Source organism: Serinus canaria, chromosome 2, assembly GCF_022539315.1.
Source record: "Serinus canaria isolate serCan28SL12 chromosome 2, serCan2020, whole genome shotgun sequence".
NCBI classification, from domain to species: domain Eukaryota; kingdom Metazoa; phylum Chordata; class Aves; order Passeriformes; family Fringillidae; genus Serinus; species Serinus canaria.
Genome location: NC_066315.1, coordinates 50,545,188 through 50,562,537, shown reverse-complemented (window position 1 = coordinate 50,562,537; position 17,350 = coordinate 50,545,188). Strand labels below are relative to the sequence as shown.

The 17,350-nt window shown below is 39.9% G+C and overlaps 1 protein-coding gene and 1 long non-coding RNA gene across 9 annotated transcripts in view; one reads left to right on the top strand and one right to left on the bottom strand.

Annotated features, from left to right (window-relative positions):
* Positions 1–1,457: 1,457 nt before the first annotated feature.
* Positions 1,458–10,621, bottom strand: LOC127059285 (uncharacterized). The gene is made up of 3 exons (XR_007776941.1): positions 10,071–10,621; positions 9,641–9,763; positions 1,458–2,759 (listed from the first exon to the last, which is right to left on the bottom strand). It is a non-coding gene; the product is annotated as an uncharacterized LOC127059285 (long non-coding RNA).
* A 546-nt stretch (positions 10,622–11,167) lies between these two features.
* Positions 11,168–17,350, top strand: part of GOLGA4 (golgin A4) — a 78,082-nt gene continuing 71,899 nt past the window's right edge. For 6 of the 8 annotated variants that reach the window (XR_007776939.1, XR_007776940.1, XM_050971256.1 and 3 more), the window contains exons 1-2: positions 11,214–11,362; positions 17,050–17,145. Coding sequence is in view for 6 of the 8 variants with exons in the window: in XM_050971256.1 (XP_050827213.1) it covers positions 11,276–11,362; positions 17,050–17,145 (183 nt within the window). In the remaining 2 variants the exon portion in view is untranslated. Of the gene's footprint in view, positions 11,363–17,049; positions 17,146–17,350 lie in introns of all 8 variants that reach the window. The other 2 variants (XM_050971257.1, XM_050971259.1) reach the window with 1 other exon arrangement.

The window sequence follows — 17,350 nt, the reverse complement described above, 5'->3', positions numbered from 1 at the left end:
TACTCGAAATGATCTTCTTTTCAGTTGTAGTCAAGACTTCCCCATTCCTCGATGTAATCTTTTCAAGGTGCTATTCTGTGAATGTTCTGGACATTCCTGAGAAATGGTCAATGGTTGACTGGGAAGGACTCATTCATTTGTTAATAATCATGATTTTATCTGGGCAAGTCCGGGAAATCTTTTGAATACAGAGGAAAGCCCTGCTTCTGGCCATGGGGGTCAAAGGCATGGTTGGATCTTTATGATTTTTATACAGTTACAAAGCATGAATTATCTCTACCATATATTACACTTTTGTTTGTTTTGTTGGGTTTTCTTGTTTCAGGTTGGCTCTTTTTTTCCTTCAGTCCATTTGGCAACTAGCCAGAGGGCAGCTGGCCTAAACCTGAGACCTCAGAGAAACTGAATCAATAAAAAAAGGACATCAAACTCTACCAATTTCACTGGCTGCAAGGAGGAGACAAATGCCAGAAATCCATCAGGTTCCCAGCTGCTTTGTGTACTCTTTCCTCTCCTTCTCTGAGACAGAGGGGCAGCCACCATCTTTGCCTCACCACCATGCAGTCTGATGGGGGGTGGGGATTAAGGTTTTGAAATTGAAATCCTTCTCTGTGCCTTGTAGTAGGCACCCCCACCTTTTTTTTTGTTTTGGTTTTGTTTTGGTTTTTTTTTTTTTTTTTTGTTGTTGTTAATAAACAGTTGGTTGGTTGTTTTGTTGTTGTTGTTTTTTTTTTTTTCACATGCTGGTATCCATTTCTCTCTATGGCAGAATAAAAGGGAGTTATTAAAGTCCTTTCTCTTTAGAGAAGATGCTCATTCCAGGAAGCTTTCTCATTAAATTTGACTTGATACCGAATCACAGAGTCACATACATGGAGCATTCTGAGCAGTTCAGTAATTGCTTCCTTTTAAATATATTTTCCAAGTCAAAGATTTTCACATCTCAAGATTCTCCATTTGCAGTATTTCTTTGTAGACAAGGGGGAGAATAAAAAGGAAGCATGTCAGCATGTCATCCTTCTATACAGGTGAGCTCCTAGAAATTATAAAATAGCATGAAAACGCAACAAGGGAAGCATCTATTTTCATTGTGGATTTACAGAGTTACATAAGTGTCTTCTAGCTAAAGGATTAAAATTATTTTAAATTATAAATCTGAGAACAGTATGAAATAGTCCACACTTCAATTCCATTGCCATCACTAAGCTGTCGTGCAGTATCTTGAGGTTTCCAGAACTTACTTAACTCACCTGTAAAATTACTTGTGTTTATTTTATGGGCATGCCATCAGACCTACCACACATTTGTTTATAAAGCACTTCAAGAAAGCCAGATATAATGTGTTCAAATCAATACTGAATAATAACTGTGGTTTTGTTGTAGTTCAGGAGAGGTGATGAAGTGTAGTATTTTCAGGGTCCCCAGGATGAAGAAAGAATTGAGAATCTGACTCCATGTTCTTAGAAAGCTAATTTATTATTATATGTTACTATATTAAAGAATGCTATACTAAAACTATGCTAAAGAATAGAGAAAGGATACTTACAGAAGGCTTAACAAGATACTAATGAATCTTGTGACTCTCTCTTCCAGAGTCCCAGCACAGCCTGACTGCGATTGGTCATTAAGTTAAAACCATTCACATGTTGGATAAACAATCTCCAACCACATTCCAAAGCAGCAAAACACAGGAGAAGCAAATGAGATAATATTGTTTTCATTTTTCTCTGAGGCATCTCAGCTTCTCAGGAGAAGAAATCCTGGGCAAAGGATCAGAAAATATGATGGTGACAATGCAGTAGTCTCTATTTTCAAATGAAAGGCAAATTATTCTTCTTTATGTAGAAGTGCCCTATGGGCCTCTTATTGAAGTAGATCAGACCTGAAAGGAATTTCATGCTTGAAGCCTTTGGTCTCTTCAACCAGATACTCCACCCTATTCAGTGGGTGGCAAAATTTGTAGTTAATCCTGGGAGCTAGAAAAGGGAGTTAAGTAGGGTGAGAAACATCTCCTTCCAAAACATTTCATTGAAAAGTATAAGGAGTAGGGAATTGAGTATGCCAATACTCAAGCAAAAATATAGCAATATATAGATATTATCTCAAATGCCTACAAATTTCTAATCTGAAAGTGGTGCTCTTAGGGTTTTGTTACTTTCATTGTCCTTTTGCTGTGTGAAATTGTAATGGCTTTGTGTAAAAACGAGGAAAAAAGTGCATTTGTTCTGTGTGAGAGACTGGAATGGTTTATGCCTTAAACATTGTTATGAAGGGATTTCATCCATTATAGCAAAAACTGTGTAAAGACAACCACAGAAGCCCATCCCTCCTTAAAGATGCCTGACTCAAACTTTGAGACTGTGAGATAAACAAAAAAGATTAAGGGGATTGTGAAAAATGCCAATCACTTGTTTTTAGAATTTTAAAAGTTTAATAGTAATAAAATGGATATAAATATAGTAATGTAATTAGAGTAATAAAAATTTGGACACTTAGTATTTAGGACAATATGAGACAATAAAAACAAAGAGTTACCAACAGTCCAGGTACCTCTTTCTGGGCAAAATAAGCCTGAAAATGACTCATGTTAACAGAGGATTAGCCCTTAAAAGCAATAGCCTGTTGCATATTCATACATCTCATACATGATGCATAAATTCTGTAGAGGGTGATTGCAGAGAGTGATCTTGTCCCCCAGTGAGTTGCAGCTGGACCAGTTGCTGGAGACTGGAGGCAGGCCTGATCTTGACAGGCTACACCTGTAATCAATAAGAACTAGTGTTATATAAGAGTAAGGAAAGAGGAGTGAGAGGAGTCAGATTACTGTGAGGACCTGGAACAGTCAGTGTGTAGAGGAGCAGCCTGTGAGGAACATCAAGAAGGTATGAAGCTCTGAGAATACAAACACCTTGTGTTATGATGATGCTAGAACTCGAGATATCTAAGACAATAAAATTCCATTCAAATGAAGGATTCTGTCTGGTCAGTGTCAGCTTCTTCCTCTGAATCCTAACAGCATCTTCAGGGCTGAGCAAGGTGGGAAGAAGTTAGTTTCTTCTCATAAGGGAGCAATAAATTATTTTTCTCTGAAAGATTTAGGTGTCCTAAATCTTGGCTGCTATCACGGTGTGAGTCCTCTCTTTAAAAGAAGTATCTTACATAGCATAGCTTCTATTTTAACATTATGTTATAACCTTAAACTATATTTAACACACTACTTAAGAAAATAATACAGCATAACTTTCTAACATAACACATATAATATTCATTTTAATATTTGTGAAAAGCCGGTCATAAAATGCACATTTTTCACAGCATGCTCTTGTTCAATCATCTCAGGTATAGGGAGAAACAAACAAGGCTGAGGGAAAGGAACGCATCCACAAGTAAGCCAAATTTAGCAGAAAATCATCCCAGGCTGGGTTTGGTGTGGGGACACCACAGCCCCCAAAGACCAGGTTTACACCGACTTCCCCCAACCAAGGAGGGAGGAAGAGGCTTCACGGTATGACATAACCTCTGGTCAGAGGCACTGATTATCCATCTTCCTGTACACAAACCAGTCCAGCTGTGAAACCCCCAGCCCCATAGGCCATTCACATGACAGGCAACTGAGGAGATCAACTTTGATCATAATCCATCAAAGACCCCCCAAGGTGCTCCCTAGACTTATTTCTGAGGCCATGCACTGCAGCATTGCATATGATGCAAAGGGATGCAACCAACCCAGAATCCACTGCAAGAGACAGTGTCAAAATACACCCCCCAGGGGAGGTACTGGGAGTTCCCACCCAGCCAAGCATATATTAATCTGCTGGATTCTATTCTTTTTGGGGGTGTAATATGTGGTGTGAGATAATTTGTGCTTAGACGAAATATATAAGAAATAAAGTTGTAAATAAGATTCAAAAATCCAAAAGCCTAAGACCACTGACACTCAGGAGACAGACTGCCACATTGAAATTGTGAAACTCCAGATGGCAGCAAGGAAAGAAAGCCTAATTAGCAAGAAAAAGGATGTGGCTGGTGCAGAGATGGGCCTTTCCTGGGACTATCTGGGGAACACCCAAGAGCAATGAACACTTGATAAGTATCTTCAATCAAGATAACTGGTGTCATCAGGAACATACATCTGAATACCAGGTTCTCATAACTCAATCAACACTCGCCACCTCCCAGAAACAGTATTGTCCAGCCCTGCACAGAGAAAAGAGACTTCATGCATATGCGGAGTAACAAAAGAATAGGGGCACCTCTGCCTCAGGCAGAAAAAACTGTATAAAACTAGCCCTGCCAGAGAAGGCATTTAGTGAGCAGAGGGAGATCCAATGTGATAGAGGTCAGATCGAGGTTTACCCAGAGCTATCGAGGACCGTATTTTCAGTCACTGATATAAAATCTTCTGTTACTATTAATTTGGCTCTCTCATTAATTACCTATAACAGGGGGGATGCTCACCACCCAGAAGACCAGCTGGAGAGGACCAACTGAATATAGTTGGGATCCATGGAGTATTGGGAAATTGGGACACAAGACAAACAATGGACATTGGACCTGGTTGACAGATTTGATAACAGAATGTCTTGGCAAAAGCAAATGGAACTTAGAAAATTAGACCTAGATTGCAGGAAGATTCAATCTGACAGGTTTACCGGAAAAAGAAAATCCCATTAAACTCTGCAAGCAAGAGACATTGTTATATGCATAAGTTTGTGTATGTGATTTTAACCTAATCATTGTAGTACACATTACTAGTCTCCCTAAAATAGTATATAAGTGTTGGTATCCCACAATAAAATCGGATTCTGATCACTGAGTTGGTCTCCCCATCTCTCTCAGTCACCGACAATTGGAACCTCCGTGTGAGGAAATGAACCAGCCTGACTGGTGGCAGCCAGTGAGCCCCTGGAACTGATCATGACAGTGAGAAAACCGCGTCTGGGCCCACAATGGCCTGCTGCGACTCACAAGTGAGCCAGGGGAACTAAAAATATGGGAAGGGATAGAGAGATGTCTATGAAATCATGCTCGCCCTTCTCGGCAGGAATAGCTCCCCCGTGGTATTCAAAGTTTTTAAGGTACAATTAAAGTAAAATAGAATTTAAGGAAAAGGTTCTGGCACTCTAGAGAAAGCAGAAAGGAAATACCACTTAACAAGGTAGTGATAAAATTAAGATTTTTGTTTTATGAAAGTCAGACTCTTGCAAGATCAAATTATGCCACTCGATTTTAAATCTCTTAATCTCTTATATTCCCATTCATATAAAAAAGATATCTCGAGTGAGTCAGTTTACTGCAGTGGTTCTTAGTAATTTCTCTTTAGTGGCTGAGCTTGCACCTTGTACTTTTGAAAGACGTATATGGCATGAAATGCGATCTCAACTTTCCTATTAAAACAGAGAGGTTCTGTTCCCTCCCAAAGTGCAGAGCAGTGATGCCTATCATCTCTTCCCTCTGAAGTGACTTAATTCTTCTCATCTTCTCACTGTGAACAATTTCAGCCTTTATGGTACCTTTCAGCATTTTCAGACAGTGCTTTTGCTCTTTTCATAGCCTCGTGCATTTTGAACACGCTCACAAATCTGACTTCTCCCTCATGCCACTCACCACCTTTATTCAATAATTAACGAAACTCTTTCCTCAGTTTTACTTGCACTGAGTTCAGGCCAGTATCTGGGCAGGTGAATATATGAATACATAAATCAACAGCATGGACTGTTTGCTATGAACTCAGGCACATGGTAAAGAAATTTTGTATTTGATATCCAGTAATTTACTTAGAGCAACCTATACTTTATACAGAGAAGGATTATACAGCTGACAAAGAAACTTTGGGTTTTATTTGCTCCTTGGCCTGAATGGTGTTAACTCCTATCTCATTGTTGATATGGTTTTGCATTTGTACTGCTGACAATGACTCTGCAGAAGCATAATCTCCTAGAACAGTGGCATCTGGTGGTGGTTGTAAGTCACAACATCTAAATAGAAAAGTGAAATTAGCAATCAGATCAGGCTAGAAAAATGCTCTGATTATCTCTTTTATTTAGATTAAAGCTTTTAGGGTTCAAATCACAGGACTATAATGAATTCACTTTGCACAACTGCTTCTCATTCTGTAGGTTGCAGGTATAATGGGTTGCCACAATTTTCACTGTCAGTTAATGTGCTGTGTTTTGTAAGATTTGTATTGAAGTAAAGATCAAAATACTTTCAAACTGAAAATTATTACCTCCGCAACTGTGCATGATATACTCCCTGACTACCTTAACATAACAATAGTATTTTGATTTTTATGAGTAGGAGTAGAAACTGCAAATATTACTAAATGCAACATTCTGTAAACTGTGTTCAAAGATCAGTAGTTTGTATATAAGCTCTGTAGAGTAATTCCTGTTACATGATCAGTGCTCATTTATTCTTATTTTTTTAAATTCTATTATCAGTTCTTGTTAATCTATTTTTAAAGTGATTCCCTCAATGTCAAATATTATCCAGGTGAAATAACAGGATTGTTCAACAGTGTTTAACAGCATGATGATAAAGAAAAATTCAAACATGGAAAACCTCCTTTCCAAAAAAATATGAACCAACATTAAAAAGTTACCTGAAATGTTACATATATTATGTTACAATTTTCTATATATTTTAATATTTGTGTTGGATAACTGTATTGAAAGAATTAGCTGCTAGCATATTCATGTGTCTGTCCTAAAGTATTTGCATTTGAATGTGTGGGAAAGTGTATTGATAGCCATATTCATAATTCAGGCCCATGGCTTTTTTGTGACTTCCAGAAAGCTACAATCTTAGACAGCATTTAAAAAATTAGTTTAGATTGGCTAAAGACTTTATGCATCAGTAGGCTGAAGGCTAAAGACTTTAGCCATCAATAGGAACTAAGATATTTGAGATAGTATCAACAATAGAAAATATAATATAATATAATATAATATAATATAATATAATATAATATATATAATATAATATAATATACTATAATATAATATCATATAATATAATATAATATAATATAATATAATCAGTAATAGAATTGCTTGTTATCTGAACTTGAAGAAGCTCTCAGTGGGATTACTTGAGTTTAAAGTTATGCAAATTGCTCAGCAAAGAGCAATCTGAATGTTTGTGAGCGATTTGAAATAACTTGCAACATAAAACTATCCAGCTCCTGACTGTCTATATCTCCCTTGCAGCAGCTCTAATTCTTAGGGGAAACTCAGCACAGTAAGTCAGCAGAAATACCTTGCTCCTTTGCCAGGTTAGCTTTTTTCGGACTGAACATGCAGAAATGACTAAGGAGATGGTCTCACAAGCACTGAAGCTAACAAAAGGCAAGGAATGAGATGGCAGGCATGTGTGGGCTGGTGTTGCTGACAATTAGAAAAATCTAGACTGGCATAAGAATAGTCTTTTACTCAATACCCTTTCCCTTAATGACTGCTATAGACTGAATTTAAAGAGACCTTTATTCTTAATTATCTACCATAACCAGTGCCTTTTGTAAGTATACATTTATCTTTTGCAGACAGTACCAGTACCATGTTATATTTCTCTTTTTTAATCTGTTAATTGGTGTACTTAAGGAATATAAAAAAGGAGGGGCATTTCTTCACTTTTAACTACTTCTTTAAATTTTTCAAATAAATCTGCTGAATCAGATCAACCCTTTAGAAATAAGGTATCATTCAGTTACGTATAGAATTTTGACATTCTGTGTGTAAGAATGAAATTTGAGACATTTTCCCCAGGATTTCTGTGGAGTTTAGAGTAAATGCTTTGTATGTTTCAATATGTTTCAAACTTGCTCAGATGCTAAAACATTTATATCTCATTTAGAAGGCTTATGATAGAGTTTTGCAGAGAGTTATCACACGTATCTTGAGAATTTGGATACTGCTCCTTAATGTGGGATTCCACTTTGTATTATTGGAGCAATACTAGACTCATAGCTATGTATCACAAAAGATAACAATTCAGGAGCACAAAAATTCACATTGATTTTTTTAAAATGCCCCCAATCTATATATGATTAAATGATATATACAAATATTATTTCATTTCTTTCTAAAACCCAGGTTAGGCACCTCCTGTGAAGAACAGGAGGTGATTAAGTACCTTGAAATTTACACAACAAAAGACCTTGCTGTAGTAAAAAAAGTCACCCATAAAATACCCAAATATCATATGATTACCAGATTACTGTTATTGCCACCCATTATCAGAATTTCAACTAATAAATCCCCTTACCATTTTCTGTAGTAATTAAGAATTTAGTGTAGGAAAAAATAACTTCTTTTATCATAGTTTCTCATCTCAGATTTGTTCTATTCCACACAGCGTTTAGTCCTACAAAACCATCAGTACATGAGAAACACAACATACCATTTCAAGCTTTAAATTTTCCAAGGAAATAATACAGAGCTCTCTTTTGTCTTGTATACATTTTAGGAATGAATTAAAAAATCTGTGCTTTCTATTTGATAGCTACAGGAGCTAGTATCCTTTCAATTATGCATCGGTCCATCAAATTCACATACTACATCTAGTGATTTAGGTTTAAATCAGACGAGTAATCTGAAAAGAAATAGAGAATATAAGCTAGCATTTGTAAAAGAGAACATAGGCATGAGAGGTATTAGGTTACTGGAGGTTGTTAAAGGGTTTCCCAAAGCATTCACTGAATTAAGTAGGATAGGAGATTTTTCTCCTTTTAAATGCCTATATTAAAACTGATCAGCTCAGGTGGGCAGAACCCACGGGTCCGCGGTTCCATCACCGCTGCTCCCAAGAGCGGCCCAGAGAAGAAGGAAAGTGCAGCTTTGTCCAGTAGTTCAAGGGCAGAGCTGGGGGTTCCGCCCTCACGAGAGCGCTAGGGATACCCCTTGTTCACTTTTTCAATTAGAAGTCCAGGGTCCTGGCTCCAGCTGATGTCCTCTCTGGCTAGGGCAAGGGGCAAAAAAGGTTCTCAGCGTCTCTGCAGGCTCTGGACTTTGTTCCTTACATCCAGACATCACTTTGATCTCTTAATTCTGTGTTGGCTCGTTGTTTTTAGGGGTTTATTTGCTAAGTTTGGTAGTGGGAGGGGGAGCATCCTGTGGCATGCTGGATCCGAGGTTATTTGCATGACCCCTCCGATGTCTCCTTGCACTGCTGCACTGCCCGAGAAGGGCCATCCACTTGGCAGCAGGCAGGGTGGTACTGACAAAAAGAGGAATTCTCAACAACAGAGAGTTAACGATCGACTCTTAACAGGTGATTACAACAAGAAGCTAACGTAGCTCCTCTGCCAGAACCGGCTCAACTTGTAATTCCAGAACCTTTAAAAAAATGGGTAACCGGTTTTTTATTCATAACATTCACCAGGCAATACTCCTGTCACTTGATAATCTCTGAATTTTACCGCCATGCTGCTGCATGACATATTTAGAGGAAACAGAAGCTACCCCACTGAAGCAGAAAATGTTTAATTTTTATGGATGCAATAAATTTAATTGACCATTTTATGTTATTTCCTTATGGACTGCTATTCAGATGATTTTGTCGTTTTAGTTGCAGGAACTTTTTTCTATAATTATGTTTCAACGTACAGGAATGATACCTTACAAACCTTCAAGATACTTACCTGGTTATTACAGCTTGTAGGTTCAGATTAACATTTTTGACGGTGTTTGAAGTCAACAGATGTTCTCACGAAAAATCAGTAGAGTGTGGAAGTCACTGCTGTCATCTGAAGTATGCATACAGTCTTAACAGGAACACACAGTAGGCATATAGTATTAACAGGAACACACAAACAAAAGGGTCACTACCAGTCACAGTTTATCTACAACTAAACAGATTGTAAAAAAATATTTTTGTTATTAAAAACAAAATTTTTTTTTTCTACATTAAACAAACGTAAAAATATGTTTGTTTAATGTAGCAAAAAAAAAAACTAGGAAAGCCAGCAGTTTATTTTTGCTGTAGATTTATCTTGATTATTTTTTTTAGTCAGTGTAAAACATATGGGAAAATAATTTCTTATCCACTTTCCCCCCCCTCAAATTACTTACAGATTTCAGGAGCGTATTTCAGTGAAAACATTGGTGGGCATTTGTGATTATTGCATACAGCCTCCCTAGCAGGAAGCTTTACAGAAGAACACATCGTTTCTTGCAAACAGCACCATGTATTTTTTAGCCTTCATACAATGTCACTGTCAACACAGTAATTTTCAAAATAGTCCCGTTATTGGAGAATGAATGCTGGCTACTGCTGACAGCTCTGCATCTACATTCGCAGCACTGAACACACACGCACAAACGTCATCCAAGAAGGGATCTAAAGGCGGAGGTTTTAACCTTGAGCAGCCAAGAACATTTCTCCCACAGTTTCGGGGAGACAGTAGTAGCAAATAGTAGCAGTAGTAGCAAACACTGCCTTTCCACCTTCAATGGTACTTTAGTTGTAACAGTGTATCTCAGGTTTACAAATAGAAGGCTACTCAAAAGAAAAACGTCGCGACTTTCTTGTTAGCAGTTAGGTTTCCAGGCAGCTTCAAAAAGCAACTATTGGGCACTTTTTGGTCGGAAGCTTTCACAAACCTCAAAACCGAGCACCTTTTAATTACCTTGCTGTCCGGTTCTTCGGCTTGTGAAAGTATGTCCTCCACACTATTGCTGACCGACCCAGGAGGACTGTTACGCGAGCACTTACAGCCCCTCAGAGTCAGCATTCTGGCAAATCAAGCGTCTCCGTGGCGCGGTTTAAGGTACGGAGTCAAAACGGCTACGGCGGCGGAAAGGCGCAGCGAGGCGGCAGCTTTTACCGCTCTGTTTTTCGGCCTTACGGATAGAAGCGGTCACTCCTCCGCCTGCTGCAGTCCCAGGACGGCACCGCCTGCCTCGTCCTCCGGGAGAGAAGGAGCAACTGAGGCCAGGCAACGCTGCTTCGCCCCTCCGCAGTCCTGGCGCCTAGGGCCGCTCAGGCTGCATCTCCGCCCGGTCTGTGGGAGGCAGAGCGCCGCGCATTGCGTTGGGAAGTTTGTGCCTCGCCGCACACCGTGCCGGCCGAAGCTCTCGGCTCCACGTTGCCTGCGCAGGCGCAGCGGTCGCGGCCGCCAGTGCCCCGCGGGGTGGGTCCGAGGGCGGAGCGGCTGCGGCTGCGGCTCCGCGGGCCGGGGCGAGGGGAGATCAGTTCCGCCACCCCCTGGATGCCCCTTGCCGCCTGACCAGTCGTCCGGAAGCCGTACCCTCATCCCCTTCTCCCTCCCGCTACCATGTTCAAGAAGCTGAAGCAGAAGATCAGCGAGGAGCAGGTGCTGCCACGCGGAGCGGGTGGACGTGCGAGCTCCCTCCCGCCGCAGGTACGGCGAGGAGGGGCCGCTGGGAGACGTGTCGGCCGGACCGTTGTGGGCACTTGTGACGGCCTTTCACCTGGCGGGGCAGGGCCGCGCTACGCCGGGGGAGGCCTTGGTGTCCTGCGGGTCGGCCGGCCAGGCCTGCGCGACGCGACCCTCCCGCTGCTGCGGCGGCGGGGCCGGTCGGCTGGCGGGAATCGCTGCCCGGGTCGCTGTCAGCGCTGGGTGGCTTCGCTAGAACTTCGTCATCTAAGTTTTTACCCATCCTCCTCCTGCTAGAAACCGTGCTTCGTTTTGTCCACTCTACAAAAGCTGTCTTGTGGAAGAATGTAAAAACCATCTCTTGCCTGAACATACAACAGAATGAAACAGAAATAGGTTTCTTCCTTAGCATTTAAAGTAATGATACTTTCACGGGTAGTGAATAGCAATCCAGCATTGAGTTCCCTAGTTATCCTTTTGTCTCATATTAATGCTTGTTCTTTCAAGAGACGTACAGTTCTTTCAGTTCTGTACGTCTCTTCTGTTAACGTCTTTTAGAGGGCTGGTTTGCTTACCTCAACCTTATTCTTGCATTTCTTTAAACTGTAGATTAATTGAGAATATAGTATAAATCTGAGACCGAGGCACTTATTTATTTGTTCTAGGCATAATTTAATTGGCCATTTTCCTCTTGTGTGTACTTTCTTTCACTAAGTTATTTAAAATGAAGTTGTGATGATTTCATGCATGTGTCAAAGCAGAATAAACTCTCTTTGCAAATTTTGGGTAGAAAGACTTCAGCAAGTTAACTTCCTATTGGCAAAGTCTGCTGATAATGTCTGCCTGTGTCTCATTGCTAGGTTAAGTATCCTGTGTATCTTGGAATCTTAAAAGTATAAAAAATAATATAAACTCTGAATCCTGTGAATGTTAAGCTACAGACAGGTAATTTAGTTAATTTGACAAATAGATGATTAGTTGCTTGGGCTTGATCTGAGTGTAATTTGAGCTGCTGGGAGATTTGCACACTGCATAGTCACGGTATTAGACCATGGTTTCAAAACTGCTGACAGTTATGTTCTATTATTTGAATCACTCATTTGTGAAATAGAGGTAAGATTTTTGGAAATGGATCTGTTGTGAAGCTTTGTGTAGCTTGTTTAGTCTTACTTTAAGGCATTCCATAGTATTCATTCTGTGCCTTCTCTAGTTAGTGAAGTATGTTTGTGTTACTTAAGTTTAGAGTGCTGTCTTAATTGCCATATGTGGTGAGCTTTGAACTTTCAGTGCAGTGTAAAAGAGATTGATCTGCCGAGTTTACTGTTTTCAATGTGCAGCAGCTAAATAATGATACTTTCCACAAGCATTGTAATCCACTTAGTTCAGGATATTGTAATCCACTTAGTTCGGGATGCATGTGTTTGAGTTGATACTTTCTGAAAATCATTCTACTGAATAAATATGGGCTTATGTGCATATATGCACCCAACAGAATAGTATACTGTAGCCTTTATCTGGCTCTTGAAAAATTAACTTTGACAAATACTCTGAAACCTAATATGAGAGCTTATAGTAAATTATACCTAGTCTATAGACCTAGTCTGCTGTACTGTGGACAGAGCAGATTATTTAACTCAAGAGTTGACGTAAATGGAAAGGCAGAAGCAAGAAATTACAGCAAGGCATTACAACAATTTTATTTCTTGTAAAATAGTTGTCTTGCAATGTTTCTTACTCCTCAATTGCTCTCAAGTAACACTAGGGGGAAATAGTTAAATTTGATCTTAGAAGTAAAATAAGTTTGCCTTCTCACTTCTTGTATCTCATTTGAAAACAGAGTCTGTGAAGGAAGAAGTGAGGTTTTGAGCATATAAAATATACTGTAGTCTTGCAAAAAGTGTGGGATATGCTTTTTTCCTTTGCTTTTATTCAGAGCAGTAATTCAAATCCTTAAAATGCATTTCTTCTTGTCAAAACATTTACAGACCAAATTTTCCTAACTCTTACCATTTCTTAGTATGTGAAACTCATGTTTACATTAATTTTTGCTCTTTTGTTTCCTACACCCTGTTGTAGAGAAGCTTCACTCACTATGCTTTATACTCTCTATACTCTACTCATATCTCTTACTCTGAGACCTAGAACATCACATTTGTACTTTGGTTTGTAGTGTCCAAGACTAAATTTACTAACTTAAGACTGGTGTAAACCTGGAGTTAAAATTTCTCAAGTATAACTTGAGAAATATAACCTTTTCTGAGGAGGTGTTTGTAGGCTTTCCTCTTTCATACGGATGGTTAGCTAACTGATGTCATCTGTCAAATTGAGAATAGCTGTCCCTTATAGTCTGTGGAACAAATCTCTTTCTGATAGCTGACAGGGTGGAAAAAAGCACTGTTGCAATTATGGGTGTCTTAAACTGCTACTTGTCCAAGATTGTCTCCTGACAAATAGGGATGAAGAAAAAATGGAGACAGTCAGTACTTTTGTCTCAGTTTTTAATAGTACTGACAGACCTTGGTCTGCCTGGTCCTGAGTCAGAGGACCATGACTGCAGGAACATTAACTTTCCATTTGTGAACATGGGAATTTTAAGATAAGTTATGTCAGTTGAACGAATGTTTGTAAGTTCATGGGGCCTATGGGATTCAACCCAGGGTACTAAAGGAGCTAGGAGATGTTATGGGTAGGACCCCTCTCAACCATCCTGGAAATCTGGGGAGGTCCCTGCTGACTGGGAGCTAGCTAGTCTTATTCCAGGTTACTGGAAGGGCATGAGGGAATATGCAGAAATCTACAGAGTTAACCTCAGAACTTGGAAAAATTATTTTAAAAAATCATACTTTATGCTGTTGAAAGACATTTAAAGAACAGTGCAATCATCAGACAGTCAACGTGGGTTCACAAAGGGAGAATCCTCTATAAAAAACCTTCCACAGTAAGTTCACCTGCCTGGTAGACAAAGGGAAGGTGGTGGATGTAGTTTTTTTGGGTTCTGTAAAGGCTTTTGGTACTGTTCTTCCCAGTATTCTTCCAGACAAGTTTTCCAACAGTGGGATGAGCAGGTATGCAGTGCCCTGGATGAAGAATTGGTTGAAGAGCAGGGCTCAAATTATTGCAGCAAACAGGACATCTGGCTGGTGAGCAGTTACCAGTGGTGTTCCTCAGGGCTCAGGTCTAGAGGCAGCTCTGTTCAGACTCTTTATCAGTGATCTGGAGGCTGCAGTTGAATGTGCAGATAGTTAGGTGATGATACCAAACCGGGAAGTGCTGCTGACTCTCCCATGGGACAAGAGGCTTTGCCTTGCAGAGGGATCTGGATTGATTGGAGTAATGAGCAGTCACCAGTGATATGAAGCTGAGCAAGACCAACCAAATGCTGGATTCTGCACCTGGATGGAGTAATTCCAGGCACAAGTCTGAATTGGGAGAGGAGTGGCAGGAGAGCAGCCCGGCAGAAGGGGGTTTGGGGGTGCTGGTTGGCAGGAAGCTCAATGGGATCAGCAGTGTGTGCCAAGGGGGCAAATCTCATCCTGGGGTGCATCAAACACAGCATTACCAGCCAGCCAAGAGGGGTGGTTATGCTGCTGAATTCAGCACTGGTGCAGCCTCACCTCGAGTACTGCGTGCAGTTCTGGGCCCCACTATTAAAAAGGGACGTGAAGGTCCTTGAGCATGTCCTGAGAAGGGCACCAAAGCAGGGGAAGGGGCTGGCAGGAATGTGCTCTGGGGAGCACTGAGGGCACTGGGCTTGTCTGGTTTGGAGAGGAGTCTGAAGGGTGACCTCACTGCCACCTACAGCTTCCTGAGGAGGAGAAGTAGAGAGGGAGGTACTGAGCTCTTCTCCGTGGTACACAGCACCAGAACATGCAGGAATAACTCAAACTATGTCTGTCATGGGAGATTTGGACTTAACATGAGGAAACACTTTTTTGCCCACAGGGTGGCCAAAACATGGAATAGGCTTCCTGGAGAGGTGGTCGGTGCCTTCCCCACCTTGCCTGTCAGTGCTGAAGAGGCATTTAGACAGTACCCTTAAAGCCATGCTTTAACTTTTAGTCAGCCCTGAGCTGGTCAGGAAGTTGAACCCTTCCAATATAACTATACTATCCTGTTTCAGCTCTTTCTCTTTATGCATAAGATCAATGAATATTTGTGCTGCAAAGCTTAGTGCCATTGAAATGACTGTAAGTTGACAAGAAGTCTGAATGCAGCAGTGAGAACTGTAGAACCATTAAGGGCAGGGTGAAGAGATGTGTTCATGTTGCTTCTAAGCAGTGACAAAGTGTCCTTGAATGTTTCTGACCCTCACCAAACAGAAGAAAATTGATTTTCAAATAATCTTTAAAACTCTGGCATTAGATTGAGGGTAGGAATAAAAGAGTACGCTGTCAGCAGTAATAGATTGGGTTTTTTTATGGATCCTATGAATACTTTGGTATGATTGTTTTCAGAAGTACACAAAGCTTTCATGACGAATAGGTATTTGGTACTAGGTAAGCTGTTTGATTTTGAGTAGTATTTTCAAGTTGGGACATTGGCCTACCTCTTCAGACCTGTAACTATGACTGATTTTAGAATAATTTTGATATAAGAAAGAACAAATACAGCTACCACTCCTGGTCCCAGCACTGTTCAGCTGATAGAAATTTCAAGAAGAGGTAGGGTCAAAACATGCAAGTGCATATATCCTGGGTTAAGTACCCCTGGGCCCTTCTGGCAGGTGGAACTTCTTGTCATCTGACCACTCTGGGCCTGGATTTGGGCTCCAGGGGCAGAGTATGGCACATTTCCTTTGGTGTGCCAGGTATTGGCAGCCACTGCAGGACTGGGATACAGGTCCGGAGGGATGGGGTCTCGTGCAGGAGGGCATCACCTCATCAAAGCAAGGCCTGACCTTCCTCTTCCTGCCACATGCCTGAAATATTTTGAGTCCACAATCCTTCCAGCCTTTCAAAATACCTGCTGAGAAATTTTGCTAATTACTTTCTTTTGTATAGATCTGCTTGTTGATACTTTACTACTCATTATGTTAATACTGAAATTTAATATTTGAAGCTTGAATGATGAGGCTGGCAAGGTAGTTTCTTTGAGTTGGTGTGACTTTTTAGAACCTCAGATTGAATGAAGTTGTAAAATTTCTGTGAATAGATGTTTAGTTCTGATAGGAACAACAAGTACATATAGACATCAGAAAAATATAGCAATTTCTTGCGCCTTTTTAATTGTTTAGATTCAATGTTATAAATACTACAAATTAAAAGTTCGTAAATTTTCTTAGTGTCATTTTTTGCTGTTAATTTTCTAAGTTCTTGATCAGATTCTGTTCCACTTGTAAATGCTTGAATCCCTGTCAAATCACTAAACTTTTAAACCTTAAGCAACTGTAATATGTTCCTAAAATATTAGGAGGCTTGTTTTTCAAATATGGTCTAAGAGGACCATAGTCAAAAATAATCAAAATAACCCATTTTGTTGTTTGTTCTTGTGGCTGATTCATGACACATTTTGCTCTGGGGACTTTTTAGTAAGGTAGAACTTGTCACAGACAGTTGTTTTCTTTAAAAAAATCTAGGCTAGGTTTCACTGAGATGATGTAGTTAGTAATTCTTGAATTACTAATTTACTAATAATCATAAATTATGATACAGATACATAATTAGTTCTGGAGTTAATAGTACTACTTGTTGATATACATGATCTCTCTGTAGGTGCCTTCCAGATCCCCTCCATCAACTGGCAACAGAATCAGGACAACTTCATTTACAGATCAGAATCATGAAGGCACTTTAACACCAGACAAAGAGGTCAGTTGAGAACTGTTTTTCTCTGCTTTTCATCTTAAAAAACCTAACTTTATGTCCTTCATTACATTTTTTTCCCAATCTCACTATTTTCTGTGTATTTACAGATATAAATAGTCTGTTTTTTAGGTTAAACACCAAAGTGTTTAAAAGTAATAAAACAGATCTTTAAGCTGTAGTGATTAACCTCCAGATTAGAAAACACTGT